The sequence below is a fragment of the Lagenorhynchus albirostris genome, chromosome 3 (assembly GCF_949774975.1).
Source record: "Lagenorhynchus albirostris chromosome 3, mLagAlb1.1, whole genome shotgun sequence".
Lineage (NCBI taxonomy): Eukaryota > Metazoa > Chordata > Mammalia > Artiodactyla > Delphinidae > Lagenorhynchus > Lagenorhynchus albirostris.
In genome coordinates this window covers 58,638,563-58,657,205 of record NC_083097.1, presented here as the reverse complement: position 1 = coordinate 58,657,205, position 18,643 = coordinate 58,638,563, and the positions used below count along the sequence as shown (strand labels likewise).

At 35.7% G+C, this 18,643-nt stretch overlaps 1 protein-coding gene across 6 annotated transcripts in view; it reads left to right on the top strand.

The window, feature by feature from the left end:
• Positions 1 to 18,643, top strand: part of FAM169A (family with sequence similarity 169 member A) — a 63,310-nt gene that overhangs the window by 39,854 nt on the left and 4,813 nt on the right. For 5 of the 6 annotated variants that reach the window (XM_060143126.1, XM_060143127.1, XM_060143128.1 and 2 more), the window contains 6 exons: positions 2,666 to 2,845; positions 7,581 to 7,709; positions 8,225 to 8,337; positions 10,829 to 10,868; positions 11,403 to 11,553; positions 17,556 to 17,712. In XM_060143126.1, coding sequence (XP_059999109.1) covers positions 2,666 to 2,845; positions 7,581 to 7,709; positions 8,225 to 8,337; positions 10,829 to 10,868; positions 11,403 to 11,553; positions 17,556 to 17,712 — 770 coding nt within the window. The remainder of the gene's footprint in view (positions 1 to 2,665; positions 2,846 to 7,580; positions 7,710 to 8,224; positions 8,338 to 10,828; positions 10,869 to 11,402; positions 11,554 to 17,555; positions 17,713 to 18,643) is intronic. The other variant, XM_060143130.1, reaches the window with a different exon arrangement.

Genomic DNA, 18,643 nt, shown 5'->3' with positions numbered 1-18,643 from the left:
GTATACAAGATCATGTCATCTGTGAATGTGATTTTACTTCTTTCTTTTCAATCTGGGTGCCTTTAATTTCGCTTTCTTGCCTAATTGCCCTGGCTAGAACCTCCTTACCATGTTGAATAGAAGTGGCGAGTATAAACATTTTTATCTTGTTCCTGATCTTAGGCAGAAACATCCAGACTTTCACCATTAAGTGTGATGTTTGTTAGCTGTGGGTTCTTCATAGATCCCTTGTCAGGTTGAGGATGTTGAGTATTTTTATCATGAATGTACTGAATTTTGCTTTGTCTTTGGAGATGATCATGTGTTTTTTGTTGTATTTACATTTATATGAGCTCTTCCATTCATCTTGTAGTAAATCTCATGTATTACAGAAATAAAAGTTTAGTGGTCATGAGTATTTGGATAAATGGTAGACGGCTTTAGAGTAGCTGAGATTACCCAGAGAGAGCATGTAGAAAAAGAAGGTGGCCAAAAGTGGTCCTCTGAGGAATATAAATATTCAAGCTGCCATATGCAATGCTAAATTTAATTTTATTTCAATTAGTAGATTTATTTTAATGAAAACTTCATCTAAGTTAGGAGGTTGTGGTTTTTACTTTACTAAGTAATTGTGCTATTAACTGCAGCTGTTTTGATGTGTCTGAAGAATCTCTGGTAACAGGGCAGAGGTTTTCTGCCCTTTATTTGATTGCTTTTTGTATCAGGGTAGAACCTGATACAAATACAAAAATAAGTATTGAAGGTGTAGGCAAAAGAGAATTAGCATGATTTTTTGAAATGAATATGTACATGGTGAGTAAATGGTAGAACTTTACACTTCGTGAACACTATTAGTTCCATAAATTGATCATTTGAACACTATTAGATGCTGGACTTTACCTTTTCTCTACTTAAAGGAATGTTTGTGTGAAAACAGAAAAAAAAATAATTTGTGGGAAATTTACTTCATATAGTTGGTATTCTGAGGCACGCATAATAGTAAATACCAACAGATCCTCAGATGGTATTGAGAACTAAATAGTGCTTTCTCTTCTCATTTTTGCTTTGTCCTTTGAACTACTGCTACTTCTAAAGTAATGTCTCCTTTGATTTCATTATCACTTCTAGCAGTTACTATGAGAAAACCCTGATTTTAAGGCATTAAAAACTGATAATGGTCACAGTAGCTTGTTGGTGAGACTACCTGTTAGATTCTTTAAAATTTTATTTATTTATTTTGGCTTTATTGAATATAATTGATAATTTGAAGTTGTATATGTTTAATGTGTATAACTTGATGATCTGATGTACGTTGTGATATATTCACCAAAATCAAGATAATTAATATATTTATTGCCTCATATGGTTACCATTTTCTTTCTTTTTTTTTTCTTGAGGTGCTAACGCTTAAGATCTACCTTTTCAGTAAATTGAAAGTATATAATACAATATTGTTAACTAAATCACTATATAAAGACATTTTGACCCTTAGCAGTATCCGAACTGAATGTCAGCAGTTAAGATCTAAGTACGTAGCAATGTGCGTTAACTATTCTGAATTTAAGTTAGTTGATAGTCTTAGAGTCTATTGCAAAAAGTTATTGAAGTTCTCCAATTTAATCATAAGTAATTCATTATTTGGTTGAACTAAAAAAATCCTTGTTATATTGACCAACTCATCAAATGATATGATTGGTAAAAGTTAATTTGTGGGGTGTTTGTTACCTGAAATTTTGTTTCTTTCTTGAACTACGTTATTATAATTATCCAAAACCATGTGAATAATGTAACTGAGAATAAAAGATTGTTTTACTTGAGGCACAAAAAAGTAGAATGTTGACTGATAGCTAACTATGAATTAATACTAAAATTAATAGAAAGTGGGCCACCCCACCATGATGCCCTCAACTTATAAACTATCTTAAGATACATTACAGGCGCTTACACATCTATTTGGAGGGTCAAAACCCAAATCAGGGTTCTTAAAAGACAAATCAGACTAGCTCTGTAATGTAACAAGGAGAGACATATTTAATTACTACTACAAACATTTCTCCTGTTAAACCTTAAACGTACAAGATATTTTAAAACATATATTCACAGCAGAAAGATTACTGACTTAGCCATTTCTAAAACAGATGTTTCCATTTAGTCCTAATCCATAGTCCTTAAAAATTTGGAGAACTAATTCACTTCTTTGCCATCATTAAATAGATAACAAATGAGACTGTAATCACTAGGCAAAAAGTAAAGGGAAAAGATGAATATTTCACATTACTAAGGTTGGAATTAGATACTTCATGTATTATAATATAAACTATATACAATCACCAAATACTCTTTAAATTTGAAATTTTAATAGTTGATGAGTTTTAAAGCTGTGCAAGTCTATGGACAGTGATATGTATTCTAGTATATAGTTCATCAAATGGTAATAGTTGTTTATCTTGTATGAGATACTGTTGGCAAACGTAAAATAAATAGCTCTTCTCATCATCTCATATACATTATGATACATAATAGCTGGAAAGCATTTTATATTATAAAACTTAAGTGTGTCTTTAACATTTTTCTTGATGTAAGAAAAACTAACCAATTTTAGATTTAACTCATGTTCTCTAAATGTATATACATATGTGGCTTTTTAAATGTGAAAAATTGTCGGATTTCTGTTTTATGACTGCAGGAAGCATATGTGCCTCGTTTCTTACCCAAAGCTACCAACTGCCAGTTCTTGATACAATGTTCGTAAGAAAGAAATATAGAGGCAAAGACTTTGGGCTTCATATGCTGGAGGACTTCGTTGATTCCTTTACAGAAGATGCACTTGGCTTGCGGTATCCACTGACCTCTCTCATGTACATAGGTAATTGGATTAAGTTTTTAGAAAGTTAAACTTGTCTCAGTGTCACTTCTGACTTGTTTCTGCAGGATATTTTAAATGTGCATATATCAATATTAAGTAAATTATATTCCTTGGCTCTCTAGGGCTTAATTTTGCAAATGTGCCCTTAACCTCCACATAAATGGCATTTTGGGGGTGTGGTAACTTTCTTAAAAAGTTGAAATATAATTCACATACCATAAAATTCACCCTCTTAAAGTGTACAATTCAGTGGTTTTTTATTATATTCACAGCTATGCAACCATAACCACTGTCTAATTCCAGGACATTCTCATCACACCAAAAAGAAAACCTGTACCAATTAGCAGTCACTCTTCTATTCCCCCATTCCTTTATCCCCTAGCAATCAACCACTAATCTATTTTCTGTGTTTATGGATTTACCTGTTCTGGACATTTCATATGAATGGAATTGTATGATATAATTATATTGTAAGTCCTTTGTGTCTAGCTTCTTTCATATTGCATAGATGTTTTCAAGGTTCATCCATGTTGTAGCATGAATCAGTGCTTCAATTTTTCTTTTAATGGCTGAGGAGTATTCCCTTGTGTGGATATGCCACATTTTGTTTATCTACCATCAGTTGATGGACTTTAGGGTTGTTTCCCCTTTTTAGATATTACGAATAGTGTTACTTTGAACATTTGTGTAGCTTTTGTGTGGGCATTACTCTGGTATATATACCTAGGCGTGGATGAAATTGCTTGGCCATAACCTTTTGAGGAATTGCCAAACTGTTTCCCAAAGCAACCGCACCATTTTACGTTCTCATAAACATTGTACGAGAGTTACAATTTCTCCATATCCTCGCCAACACTCATTATTATTTGTCTTTTTTTTTTTTTTTTTTTGGGGGTATGCGGGCCTCTCACTGTCGTGGCCTCTCCCATTGCGGAGCACAGGCTCCAGATGTGCAGGCTCAGCGGCCACGGCTCATGGGCCCAGCCGCTCCGTGGCATGTGGGATCTTCCCAGACCGGGGCACGAACCCGTGTCCCCTGCATCAGCAGGCGGACTCTGAACCACTGCACCACCAGGGGAGCCCTATTGGTCTTTTTAATTAGAGCCATCTCAGTGGATGTGGAGTGGCATCTCATTGTAGTTTTGATTTGCATTTGATGTTGAGCATCTTTTCATGTGCTTATTGGTCATTTATGTACCTCCTTTGGAAAAATGTCTATTTACATCCTTTAACCATTGTTTCTTTGGGTTATTTGTCTGTGGTGGCTTTTTAAATTAAAAAAAAAAAAGAAATTTCAGATATACAAAAAGATATAAAGAATAAGGTAACAAATACTCATGTATCATCCAGCATGTACCATCCATGAGAAGTGGATCATTGCCAATATAAGTTGAACTTCTGTCCTATCCAATTAGCTTACTCCCTTCCCTGAAATAAGCACTATCCTCAATTTGGCATTTATTTTCCCCATGCATTTCTTAGACTTTTAATACATACGTATACATCCTCCAACAATGTCATATTGTTTTATATCATATTTTAAAAGTTTAGGGGATTCCCTGGCTGTGCAGTAGTTAGGACTTTGTGCTTTTACTGCCGAGGGCCCGGGGTTCAGTCCCTGGTTGGGGAACTAAGATCACACAAGCTGCGCAGTGCAGCAAAAAAAATAAAGAATTTTATATAAATAATATGTACTGTATGAATTCTTCTGTAGTTTTCTTTTTCTATTCATCTTTATCATTATGAGATTCATTCCCGTGGATTCATGTAGCTCTATTTATTCTTTTTTAGTGCTGTTTAGTAGTTCATTGTGTGGATATATTGTGTTGTGGTGTTTCAAAAGCAATTAGTGGATTTATGTTTGCATTTGTGTAAAGTCCATAGCACTACTCTTTTCTTAATGAAGTAATATTTAACCTGGAAAGTAATTTATTAGAAAACTTTTATAAAATATAATTTACCATTGATTTTAACCTAACATCAGATATTTATTTCCACTGAAAAAATATTTTTGTTCTAAGTTTCTTTCCCCCCTTTTAATACCAAAAATCCATAAAACAAGAGCCAAGTGTTGCATGTCCATCTTGAATCACAGCTTCTGTCTAGACCCATACATGAGAATGGAATGAACCCTGCATACCCTTGGAAAATATGAAAATGGATTTTCCTCTTAAAGCCTAATTTTTGCTTTACTAAATTTGGGGAGGAATGCAAACACATCTACTGCAGGCAGACTCTCTTATTACCCTTTTTTAGGATTCTCATGATAAATAAATTGAATACCAAGTGAATTATAAGTGCTTATGTATTATGTAAGGTATCCTCTGCTATTTTAGTTATTTTATTTCAGGCAGAGGACTCGGTGTGGCCTGTTGGTTTTCTCCAGCTTTTCCCTTCCTAATAAGTATAGGAACTACAACCAGAAAACATGAGAAATATTGTCAAATATGTGGGGAAAAGTGAGCAAATGGTATCCTTGTGTCCACATATCCAGTGTCCAGATTAACAAATGTTAAGATTTTGCCATATTTGTTTTCATTTATTTTTTGGGAGACCTGAACAAAACGTAGATAGAGTTGATGTTCTCTTTGGACCCCTCCCTAATCCCATTCCCCTTTCTTCTTTCCTCCCCAGAGATAATTGTGTTCCTCAAGTTGGTGCATATCCTTCCTGCCCATGTTTTCACACATAAGTCTATGTCTATAAACACTATAAAGCATTATTTCTTGTGCTTTTTTATTTTAAGAAATTTAAAGTTTTTAAAAATAATAATTTTAGATTTATTTTGTATATATTCTTATTTAAACAGTTACTTTAGATTTTCACACTTCCCAGAATATAATTTAAATAGCACTGAAGTTCCCCTCATTTGCCCTATTAGAGGTGTTGCCCGGAAACTGGGTTCGCCTCTTGGTGATTGTTGAGCCAGAAGACACACCAGGCCATAGAGTGGGAGAACTTACCACTTGCAGTAAGGAGAACACCGGGGATCTCTCCCAGAGCAGTGTCTCCTCAACAGTTTTTGGTCATAAAATATACATAACATAATATTTATCATTTTAACCATTTGTAGGGGTACAATTCAGTGGCATTAACTGCATTCCCAATACTGTGTCCCCATCATCACTGTCTATACCCAAAACTTTTTCATCATCCCCAATCTAAACTCTGTCCCCTTCAAACAATAATCCCCCTTCTCCTCTCCCCTCATTCTCTAACTTCTTTTCTGCTGTCTGTCATGAATTTGCTTATTCTAGGTACCTCACATAAGTGGATTCATACAATATTTGCCCTTCTGTGCCTTATTTCACATAGCATAATGTGTAAGTTCCATCCTTTTTGTAGCATATATCAAAATTTCATTCCTTCTTATGGCTGAGTAGATTTTTATTGTGTGAATATGTGACATTTCGTTTATCCATTTATCTATTGATGGATGCTTGGGTTGTTTCTACCTTTCTGTGTTTCTATGAATAATGGTGCTGTGGACATGGGTGTCCAGATATCTGAGTCCCTGCTTCCAGTTCTTTTGGATATAAATCTAAGAGTGGAATTGCTGGGTTATTATTCTATGTTTAACTTTTTGAAGAATTGTCAAACCATTTTCCACAGAGGCTGTATCATTTTTTAAATTATTTTATTATTTTTTAAATTAATTTTTATTGGAGTATAGTTGATTTACAATGTTGTGTTCATTTCTGCTGTACAGCAAAGTGAGTCAGTTATACATATACCCACTCTTTTTTAGATTGTTTTCCCCATTTAGGTCATTACAGAGTACTGAGTAGAGTTTCCTGTGCTATACAGTATGTTCTTATTATCTATTTTATATATAGTAGTGTACACTACCCAGTCTCCCAGTTTATCCAACCCCCCACCCCTTTCCCCCTTGGTAACATAAGTTTGTTATCTACATCTGTGACTCTATTTCTGTTCTGTAAATAAGTTCATTTGTACCTTTCTTGAGATTCCACATATAAGCGGTATCATATGATGTCTTTCTCTGTTTTACTTCACTCAGTATAACAATCTCTAGGTCCATCCATGTCACTGCAAATGGCATTATTTTGGTTTTTTTAGATGCTGCATCATTTTGTTTAATGTGTTTTTAAACTTATAAAATGACATCCTATTGTAGATAATATTGACTTGTTTTTTTACTGACTTTTTTTTTAGATTTATCAACGTTGATTATATGTAGCTGTAGTTTATTGGTTGTAGTTGCTGTATAGTATTTTATTGTATACATAATTTATTCATATATCCCCTAATGATGGGCACCAAGGTTGTACCGCCTAAAACAGTCCTGTAATGATCATTATAGATGCCTTCTTCTGCATATGTTTAAGTCATTACAGTGTATACCTAGAAGTAGAATTGGATCATAAAATATTTTTCTTCAACTTGCCTAAGCACTTTAAAATTGTTCTCACACCAGCGTGTGGGAGCTTCCATTTCCCTTATTTTTCTGATGCTTGTTATTATCTGATGGGTGTGAAAATGGAATCCTGCTGTTTCACCTTATATTTCCTTCACAACTGGTGAGGTTTATCATCTTTATCTTTGTTTATTCATAAATGAGACTGCTGTGTAATTTTCTTGAGTTTCCTTGGTGTTTTTGGTATCAGAGTTATGCTAGCCCCATTAAGTGACTTGGACAGCTTACTTTCCATCTTCTGTTTGCCCAAACATTTGATTTCGGGGATTTCTAGAAAACTTTCAGTGTGTTTTTCAGCTTGCAACCAGTACTTTGAAAAATATCCAGGAGACCATGAACTGCTTTGGGAAGTTGAAGGTGTTGGACACTGGTACCAGAGAATACCAATCACCAGAGCATTACAAAGAGAAACATTTAAAATTACAGGTAAGAATGTTCAGTTTGAACACAAGTCCAGCTTAAAAAAGCAGTGCCTAATTATGGTTGTGTCTTATAGTCCAGAATAGTGGTGTATTGTAATGTGATCTCTCTAGTAACAGACCTCCTTTTCTAAACTTTGAATTTTTTTTATATGTAAACATTTGAGTCACTAATAGTCAGAGGACCTAGAGTAGTCCAGTAGAACGTAGCCCAGTAGTCCAGTAGGAATTGGTGGATAAGAAATAAACACAGTTTACTCAAACAGCATAGAATAGGCATCAGTGGATCAAAGGTAGTACCCAGTTTCATGCATCTCCCCTTGAAGTCACTACATACAGGTAACCGTTTTAAGACTCTTTACAATTGCAAGGCTTCATTATAAGATATTGGTGAAGGGGGATATCCCACACTTGGATTTTCAACACCCTTCTTTAGGGCTTTGTAAAAATCAGTACAAAGAGTGTTACAATTAAAAGCAGACACTAACTGGTTTACAATTTAAAAAATTCTTTTACACACAGCAGTTTCTCAAAATGAAGCTAAAAGACCTGTGTCTGGAGAATACGGTCTTGGATCTGTTCCAGACTATGAAGCAGGAGCTGAAGACAGTCTGTCTAGTGAGATGCAGCTAACGGTAGGTACACTGTTGTTTACTGTAGGAAATAATAATTTTGCTGTTTTTAAAAAAGAGGTTCAGCTAATACTAATATTTAACTTTTTTAATGTTATTGTTCATTCAACAGACTTACGTAACTTCTGTTGTGTTAGTTACTTGGCATTTTATGTTAGTTGGTTTCTAAGATTTAATTTTCTTTGAAAAATAATTTGGAATACACAAAATAATATAGAAGAAAATAAAAAGCTATAATTCCATTACCTTAGATGTAGCAACTAACATTTTTGTATATGTACTTAATATATATTATGAAACATGTATCTGCATATGTTTTGTTTTTATGCTGCTTCTAACTGCTTTTCTCCATTAACATAATATTGTAAGCATTTTATATGTCATTACTGTTTTAAATCGTTGTTAAATAGTACACTATTCTATTATATATAAATATCAGCATTTGTTTCCTTAACATTTATACTTAAGTTTTTTATATTTATAAGTGACCCAGCCATGAATGCATTTATACATGAATCTTTGAGCAAGTGTAATTATTTCCTTGCACAGATAAATTTCTAGAAGTGGAATTAGTAGTAGGTCAAAGGTTATGAAGTTACTTTGGGAAGTCTGTGGCTATATGTGTTAGGTCTTTGTAGAATGTAATATACTTTGCAAATACTAGGTAACGTGAAAGTAGAAGGGCAGGTCCCATTACTGAATTCCAGAGGATTTACCAGGTACTTTTCTAGAAACTACTTGATATTATTTAAAATACAGGTTCATTGATGGGGTCCTAGAGGTCTATTTTTATGCAGTGTTTTGTTGTGGTGGCATTTAATACAGTCATATTTGTTTTGTACACGGGTATCTGAATATATTTTTAGTGAGTGTTGACTATGTCTATGTAAATGCATGTACATTTCAGAGACACAGTGCTTTGGGGAATTATTTGTGCCCTTTTTTTTTTTTTTTTTGCGGTACGCGGGCCTCTCACTGTTGTGGCCTCTCCCGTTGCGGAGCACAGGCTCCGGATGCGCAGGCTCGGCGGCCATGGCTCACGGGCCTAGCCACTCCGCGGCATGTGGGATCTTCCCGGACCGGGGCACGAACCCGTGTCCCCTGCATCGGCAGGCGGACTCTGAACCACTGCGCCACCAGGGAAGCCCTATTTATGCCTCTTTTCTCCTGTCTTAGTTAGCATGAGTGTTGACTATTTTGAGTAAAAGTTTTTTAAAACATTTTTAAGGATAATATAAATAATATTGATACAGTAACTATATATAAGGAGTTCAGTTTTTTTTTTTTTCTACCTTTGGAATTTCAGACTTCAGAATAAGCCCCAGTTCTATTATACTGCATTCCAAATTCCTCAGATATATTCAAATTCATTTTAGTCCTGGTCAGATATCATAAGACCAGGGAAAGTAGAAAAATCTACTCTTCTCATACATGTGGTGAGAGCAATGATCTACTTTTATCTTAAGCCATATAGTTTAAAATGTGTTATTTTAATGAGAACATATTAAGATGTCACCATATTATAAGGTTGGCAATATAAATTAGACTTTTTTTCATTTTAGAAATTCATATTCCTTATATTACTTTAATATTTTAATTCAAGGAAAATATTTCTCATATTAAACTTTTTTTATCTTTTTTTTAAATCAGTAGCCACATGGGGAAGTGGTTTTGTTTGTTTATTTTAACTACATAAATTTTTTTAGCTTTATTGAGGTATAATTGACAAAAATTATACATATATAAGGTGTACACCTTCATGATAAAGATGATAAATGCTTGAATTAAAGCATTGGTAGTACAAAAGAGGGGACAGTTTTGAGAGATTCTTCAGAGTCAAAATTGACAGGCTTTGTGGTTTATTGAATGAGGGACAAGAAGAAGGCATTACTGCCTCACAGGATTTTGGTTGAAATGGCATACTGAATTGTTACTGCCATTAACCAAGATAGAGGATAATATTGGGAAAATGTAAGATTTCAGTTTGGGACAAGTTGGATGTGAAATTGGTGGAGTATCCGCTGGAGAGAGATTTCACTGGAAATAGAGCTTTGAAAATCGGGGCGAGAGTTGGGGACATTAAATTGTATATCTGGATTCATCATTTGGAAATCAGGAAAAAAGTTGGGGAGATTAAATTGTATATTTGGATTCATCAGCAAATAGCTGTTGAAGTAAAGGTAGTAGCTACAGTTACATAGAAGGAGGATGAGGACTGAGAAGAGAAGGGAGCCAAGAACAGAACATTCAGAAACCCCGTGTATATCACTATAGCATGTTAGATGGCTTCCTAAGTTCTTAAGCTCATAATAAACTGAAGCTATAATATAACTTTTTTACTTCCTAAATGAGTTTCTTAGTTGATGAATAGTGAGTACAAAAGGTGCTATTTGAAAAACTGTTAAAAAGATTTTCTTTGTAACTGTATGAAGTAGATCCATAGGGAGAAGAAAGGACCTAAAACTTGTGGTTTTAATTTGTATCTCTGTTTTAGATTGATTCTCTAAAAGATGCCTTTGCAAGTACTTCTGAAGGTAAGAAATTCAGCTGGTCCATTAGTGTTTGAGACAGTTAGAATTAAGTGTGTGTGTCTGTGTCTGTGTGGGTGTGTCCCTTAGAGTAAAGTGAAGACTTCTCCAGCCCTAAAATCTAGATCTGGGTTCTTTTACCACTGATTTTGCTGTGTGAACAGTTAGGTAAGCTATTTTGCCTTTTTTTGTTTTCATTTCCTTACCTGTAACATAGGGACAGTAATGTGTACCTTGTTCATTTCCCAAGATTATTGGAAGAGGGTCTAAGTGAAAATGCAGAAACACTTTGCAAAAACTCAAGGTGACACAGAAATGTGAGGAATGAATACTGACAAGGTTATTTCATAGTTTAGAAAAAGACACTGACATGGTTTCTTAACCTGAAGTGACAGAGAGGAAGTGTGTAATGTTGGGGATTTAGGTAAACTAGCGTAGTTCTTGCATTTCTGTGTATTTTTTTTTCATTTCTGTGTATTTTAATAGGTAATCCTTTGAATACATAATCAATCAATTATAGTTTTGCCGTTTTTTCCTCAGGTCACGGTAAAACACCTGTTTCCACTCGTACTCGAAGTAGTCATCTAAAGCGGCCAAAGATTGGAAAACGGTTTCAGGATTCTGAATTTAGTAGTTCTCAAGGGGAAGATGAAAAGACTCCCCAGACTTCACCTACAGCTTCAGTGAACAAGTGAAGTATTGTTTATTTTACTCTCGTTATTTTGTTTATTCTTATTTTCATATTATTAGTGTTTAGTTTTTAAGGTGAAGTTTATTGTTTGTGTAGTAAATGACCTTGGTGTAGAACTTTGTATTTGAGTTCTTCCACAAGATTATTGATTACACTTGGTAAGTGTCACTTTGACAGTGGTATAGGGAGAAGTTGCTAGTAAGAGAGTGGAATAAACTCATGATTTAGTCTCTCGTGTGAAAATCCAGGAGAATATTCTAGTGATTATATTATCCCAAATGGGTCATTATTGTCAACTTTGAATTTGACAGTAGCTATGGTTTTTAGCAGTGCTGAGGTTTAGTCAATTTCAAAAACCCTCAATTTTACTTTATAACTAATTCATTTTACTGGGTTATAGAATATAACAAATTAGTGATAGCCATAAATGGTATTGTCAACTCCTCCAGAAACTTAATAGCCAGCTGAATCAACAGAACACTTGGATCAAAACCTTATTCTCCATCTTCCTTTGAATCTTAAAGAAAGCAAGATTTTCAATATTATAGTTAAATTAGGCTTTTGCTCTGATAGTCCTGCTAACTGTTCCTGAGTCAACCATTCATAGTGTTGCCATTTTAGTTGTGAAATTATTCTACTCAGGTAGAGAATTCTGTAACTCTGCCAGTTTCATTATGTATGTAACTTTAAATTTGGATAATTATGTAAATGTTATATTTTAATGAAAAATTCATCACTTTAAAGTCAAATTTAAGTAAATATTTCATTTGTGAAAAGAGTAATGAGTTTAGATAATTATAGTTTTTTTCACTGAGCAACATTTTGTTGTAATACCCTTTTTAGAAGGGAATGTAACAGTAAATTTTTAAATTGAACATCTCAGAATGATTGTGGACTTTTTTTTGCTTTTCATAAAATAGTAACAGTGAGACTAAATGCTTAAGTGCTCAGACACTATGAAGAACAAAACTTCATCTTTGCCCTTGAAGAATCGACTGTCTATAAGTTTCTAATACACATATCTGTACCTGTGACACAGGTTAAGAGCACTGCAAGGTGGATTGTGATATAATAATAGAAGTGCAAAGTGCTGTGGAGGCAAAGGAGGGTGTGATTGATTCTAATTGAGGGGATAGAGAAATTTGACATTTGTGCCAGGGCTTCAAAGATAAGTAGAAACTCAACAAGCAGAGTTGGGAAAGAAGACTTTCTTTTCTAGTTCGAGGGTCTACAAACTATGGTCTATAGGCCAAATCTGGCCCACCACCTATTGTTGTAAATAAAATTTTATTGTAACACATCTGTGCTTATTAGTTCACATTTTTATTATGGTTGCTTTTGCTTTACCCTGGTGGAGTTGGGTAGTTGTTCAGAGACCATATGGCTCACAAAACCTAAAGGAAAAGTTTGCTCACCCCTGGTCTCCACCACGGCTGTTCAAAGAACCTTCTGTCATGGTGGACATGTTCTTTGTCTGCCCTTCCCTGTCCAGCATGGCAGCCACTACTCAGTTTGCTCATCACCGAGCACTTGAAGTATGGGTAGTGCAACTGAGGAGCTGAGTTTTTAATTTCACTCAGTTTTAATTACTGTAAATAATGACAAGTGTCTCATGGCTATTGTATTGCACTGTGCAGTTCTAGACTGCAGGAGTAACATGAGCAAAGGCACAAAGCTGGGAGGAGTGTTGGTAAGGAAAACTGATGTATAGGTAAATGGTAGCATCGAGTAGGAGGTAAAAATATGAGAGTCTGGTCATGTTAGGCTTTGAAAGGAGGTATGCTTTATTCTCCAAGCCATAGAGAACCATCAGAATTTTCTGAGCTGGACTGTCACTGGTACAGATATGTGTATTAGAAACAAACTCTGGTGACTTACCAGGCGGTCCAGTGGTTAAGACCCTGCGCTTCCACTTCAGGGGTCCTGGGTTCGATCCCTCTTCGGGGAACTAAGATCTTGCATGCCATGGATGCAGGCAAAAAAAAAAAAAAAAAAAAAGAAACATAGTTCTGAAAACCTTACTAAAGAATGTATATATTGCAAGTCTGAACATGAGTTGGGAAGAAGTTACAGTGTCCAGAGAGAATTGGGCCTGAAGTAGGAAGATGAGAATGGGAATAAAGTTATGTATTTGTTTGAAAGGCATTTCACAGGTAGAACTAAACTATGTCGTTTATTGTCCAAACTGAAATTTTTGAGAATGAAAGGGGCATTATTAATACACGCATACCTCAGAGATGTAGGTTCAGTTCCAGACTACCGCAATAAAGTGACCATCACAATAAATCAAATATTTTGGTTTGCTAGTGCACATAAAAGTTTTTTACACTATCCTGTAGTCTGTTAAGTGTGCGATAGCATTATGTTTAAAAAAAAAGTACATACCTTAATTTAAGAATACTTTATTGGTTAAAAAAAAATGCTGTCATCTGAGCCTTCAATGAGTCGTAATGTTTTTGCTGGTGGAGGGTCTCGCCTCAATGTTGGTGGCTGATGACTGATCAGGGTGGTGATTGCTGAAGGTGGGGGTGACTGTGGCCATTTCTTAAATAAGACAGCCATGAACTTTGCCACATAGATTGGCTGACTTCTTCCTTTCACTAACGATTTCTCTGTAGCATGCGATGCCGTTTGATAGCATTTTACCCACAGTAGAAATTCTTTCAAAATTGGAGTCAATCCTCTCAAACCCTGATGTGGCTTCGTCTACTAAGTTTATGTCATAGTCTAAATCCTTTGTCTTTTCAGCAATCTTCACAGCATTTTCAGCAGGAGTGGATTCCATCTCAAGAAATCACTCTCTTTGCTCATACACAATAAGCAACTCCTCATCCATTAAAGTTTTATCTTGAGATTGCAGCAATTCAGTCACATCTTCAGGCTCCACTTCTAATTCTGATTCTCTTGATATTTCTACCACATCTTCAGTGACCTCCTCCACTGAAGTCTCGAACCCCTCAAAGTCATCCATGAGGGTTTGAATCAACTTCTTCCAAACTCCTGGTGATGTTGATATTTGACCTCTTCCCATGAATCGTGAATGTTCATAGTGGCATCTAGAATGGTTAATCTTTTTCAGAAGGTTTTCAATTGACTTTGCCCAGATCCATCAGAGGAATCTCTGTCTGTGGCAACTATAGCCTTATGAACTGTAATTCTTAAATAATAAGACTTCAAAGTCGAAATGCTTCCTTGATCCATGGGCTGCAGAATGGATGGTGTGTTAGCAGGTATGAAAACAACATGAATTTCATTGTACATCTCCATCAGAGCTCTTGGGTGACCAGGTACATTGTCAATGAGCAGTCACATTTTGAAAGAAATTTTTTTTTCCTGAGCAATAGGTCATAACAGTGGCCTTAAAATATTCAGTAAACTACGTTGTCAACAGGTGTGCTGTCGTCCAGGCTTTGTTGTTCCATTTATGGAGGACAATGGAGTAGATTTAGCATAATTCTTAAGGGCCCTAGGATTTTCAGAATGGTAAATGAGCACTGGCTTCAACTTCAAGTCACCAGCTGCATTAGTGCCTAGCAAGAGAGTCAGCTTGTCCTTTGAAACTTTTTTTTTTAAGTGGGTGGATACATCTGTGGCTGTGCTACATTTATTTATTTATTTATATACAGCAGGTTCTTATTAGTCATCCATTTTATACACATCAGTGTATACATGTCAATCCCAATCGCCCAATTCATCCCCCCCTGCCCCCCCCACCCCCGCTTCCCCCCCTTGGTGTCCATACGTTTGTTCTCTACATCTGTGTCTCTATTTCTGCCTTGCAGACTGGTTCCTCTGTACCATTTCTCTAGATTCCACAAACATGCATTAATATACGATATTTGTTTTTCTCTTTCTGACTTACTACACTCTGTATGACAGTCTCTAGATCCATCCACGTCTCTACAAATGACCCAGTTTCGTTCCTTTTTATGGCTGAGTAATATTCCATTGTGTATATGTACCACATCTTCTTTATCCATTTATCTGTTGATGGGCATTTAGGTTGCTTCCATGACCTGGCTATTGTAAATAGTGCTGCAATGAACCTTGGGGTGCATGTGTCTTTTTGAATTATGGTTTTCTCTGGGTATATGCCCAGTAGTGGGATTGCTGGTTCATATGGTAATTCAGTTTTTAGTTTTTTAAGGAACCTCCATACTGTTCTCCATAGTGGCTGTATCAATTTACATTCCCACCAACAGTGCAAGAGGGTTCCCTTTTCTCCACACCCTCTCCAGCATTTGTTGCTTGTAGATTTTCTGATGATGCCCATTCTAACTGGTGTGAGGTGCTACCTCATTGTAGTTTTGATTTGCATTTCTCTAATAATTAGTGAGCACATGAGCAGCTTTTCATGTGCCTCTTGGCCATCTGTATGTCTTCTTTGAAGAAATGTCTATTTAGGTCTTCTGCCCATTTTTTGATTGGGTTGTTTGTTTTTTTTAATATTGAGCTTCATGAGCTGTTTATATATTTTGGATGTCCTTTGAAAGTTTAAGCCAGGAATTGGCTTCTCTTCTCTAGCCCTGAAAGTCCTAGATGACATCTTGTTCCAATAGGGTTTTTTGTCTGCATTGAAAATCTGTTGTTTAGTGTAGCCACCTTCATTCATTATCTTAGCTAGATCTTCTGGATAACTTGATACAGCTTCTACATCAGCACTAGCTATTTCACCTGGCACTGTTACGGAGAGAGCTTCTTTCCTTAAACCTCATGAACCAACCTCTGCTAGTTTCAGACTCCTTTTCTGTAGCATCCTCACCTCTTTCAGCCTTCATAGAATTGAAGAGAGTTAGGGCCTTGTTCTGGATTAGGCTTTGGCTTAAGGGAATGTTGTGGCTGGTTTGATCTTCTAGCCAGACCACTAAAACTTTTTCTCCATATCGGCAATAAGGCTGTTTTGCTTTCTTATCACTGGTGTGTTCACTTAGAGTAGCACCGTTAATTTTTTTCAAGAACTTTTGCTTTGTATTCACAGCTTGGCTAACTGTTTGGCACAAGAGACATAGCTTTCTACCTATCTCAGCTTTCAACATGCCTTTCTCACTAAGTTTAATCATCTCTAGCTTTTGATTTAAAGTGAGAAGACGTGTGACTCTTCCTTTCATTTGAACACTTAGAGCCATTGCAGGGTTATTAATTGGCCTAATTTCAGTATTGTTTTGTCTCAGGGAATAGGGAGGCCCAAAGAGAGGGAGAGAGATGGGGAATGGCCAATCAGTTTCAATAGTCAGAACACACACAACATTTATCAGTTAAGTTTGCTATCTTAAGACTGGACATAGGTATATGTATAACCAATTCACTTTTCTATACAGCAGAAACTAATGCTACATTGTAAGTAAACTATACTCCAATATAAAAATTCATTACAAAAAAAGTTGGTCATATGTGTAACCTGTGGCACCTGGAAACAATTAAAATTGCAACATCAACCATCACTAATCACATCACTGTAACAAATATAATAATAACAAAAAAAGTTCAAAGTATTGTGGGAATTACCAAAACGTGACACAGACATGAAGTGAGCAAATACTGTTGGAAAAATGGCTTTAGTGGACTTGCTTAGCACAGGATTGCCACAAACCTTCAATTAGTAAAAACATAGTATCTTCAAAATGCAGTAAAACAAAGTGCAATAAAATGAGGGATGCCCGTAATTATGCCAGTGCTGGGACAAAAGTTGTAAACTGGACTGTCCCAGGTAAGCTGAGATGTATGCTCATTCTAGGAGAGTAAGATCCAATCAATATAGATAGAGTAAAAGAAAGGTCTAGTTTACATAATTGAAAAGGTGGTGATCGAACTGGAGAACAAGGTAGGAAAGAGAACAAATTTGTAAGAAGATGAAGAGGTTGGTTTTGGACCTATAAAATTTGAAGTTGTTGTCTGGACAACACTTAGTTGATTCTCTGAAGTGTTACTTTATTAACAGATTCCTGAAATTTTATATTCATCTTTAATAAAACAAGTAAGAATGTTTTTCTTTGGTTTTGTAGATTGGAGTCTACTGCACGAACATCAGAGAGCTCAGAAGAATTCTTGGAAGAAGAACCTGAACAGAGTGTGATTGAATTTGAGGATGAAAGCAGTGATAAAAATGTTCAACCAGCACCAGAAACCCAGCCAGGCCTGGAAAAGCAAGAAGGTGAAAAGGTAGGAGATTCACTTATTAAATAAAATGAATGGAAGTAAAATTTAACTTTCTTAGTCATACATTGTTAGAAAAGCATAACAACGTATTTTAGACTCTTAGTAGAAATTGTATTTAATGTTAAAAAGCATATATGTCAGGACTTCCCTGGTGGCGCAGTGGTTAAGAATCTGCCTGCCAATGCAGGGGACATGGGTTCGAGCCCTGGTCCAGGAATATCCCACATGCCACGGAGCAGCTAAGCCCGTGTGCCACACAACTGAGCCTGCGCTCTAGAGCCCGTGAGCCACAACTGCTGAGCCCATGTCCTGCAACTACTGAAGCCCATGAGCCTAGAGCCCGTGCTCTGCAACAAGAGAAGACATCGCAGTGAGAAGCCTGCGCATTGCAATGAAGAGTAGCCCCTGCTTGCTGCAACTAGAGAAAGCCCGCGTGCAGCAACAAAGGCCCAACACAGCAAAGATAAATTTAAAAAAAAAAAAAGCATATATGTCTAAAGCAAGGTCAGGTAGTAGAGGATAAAGTTACAAGTATTTTATATTTCAAACTGAGTTTATAAAGTTTGACATATTGCAAAGATAAAATAGAGGATGTTTAGTTAGTAATGTCCCTCAGTGTATTTAAAATACAAATTAATTTGTAGAATTAAACATACTTAAGAAGTGACAAATGTGACGATAAGAGGTCTACCTTATAAAACCAGTTAGAACGCCTTAATATCCAACAAGCCCTAAATTGCACCCCTATTTTGGTTAAAAGGATAGAATTAGTTGTCCAGAAAAAACATATGTATTTGACTACAGTTGATTTACAAATTCCTAGAAAAATAACTAAATTCATTTTTTTTACAACTAGAAAACAAGGAGGAAAATCCTTTGTGACTGAGTAAAAAACTCTTTATCTGGCTTCATTTCTTTTTTCATTTTCTCTATT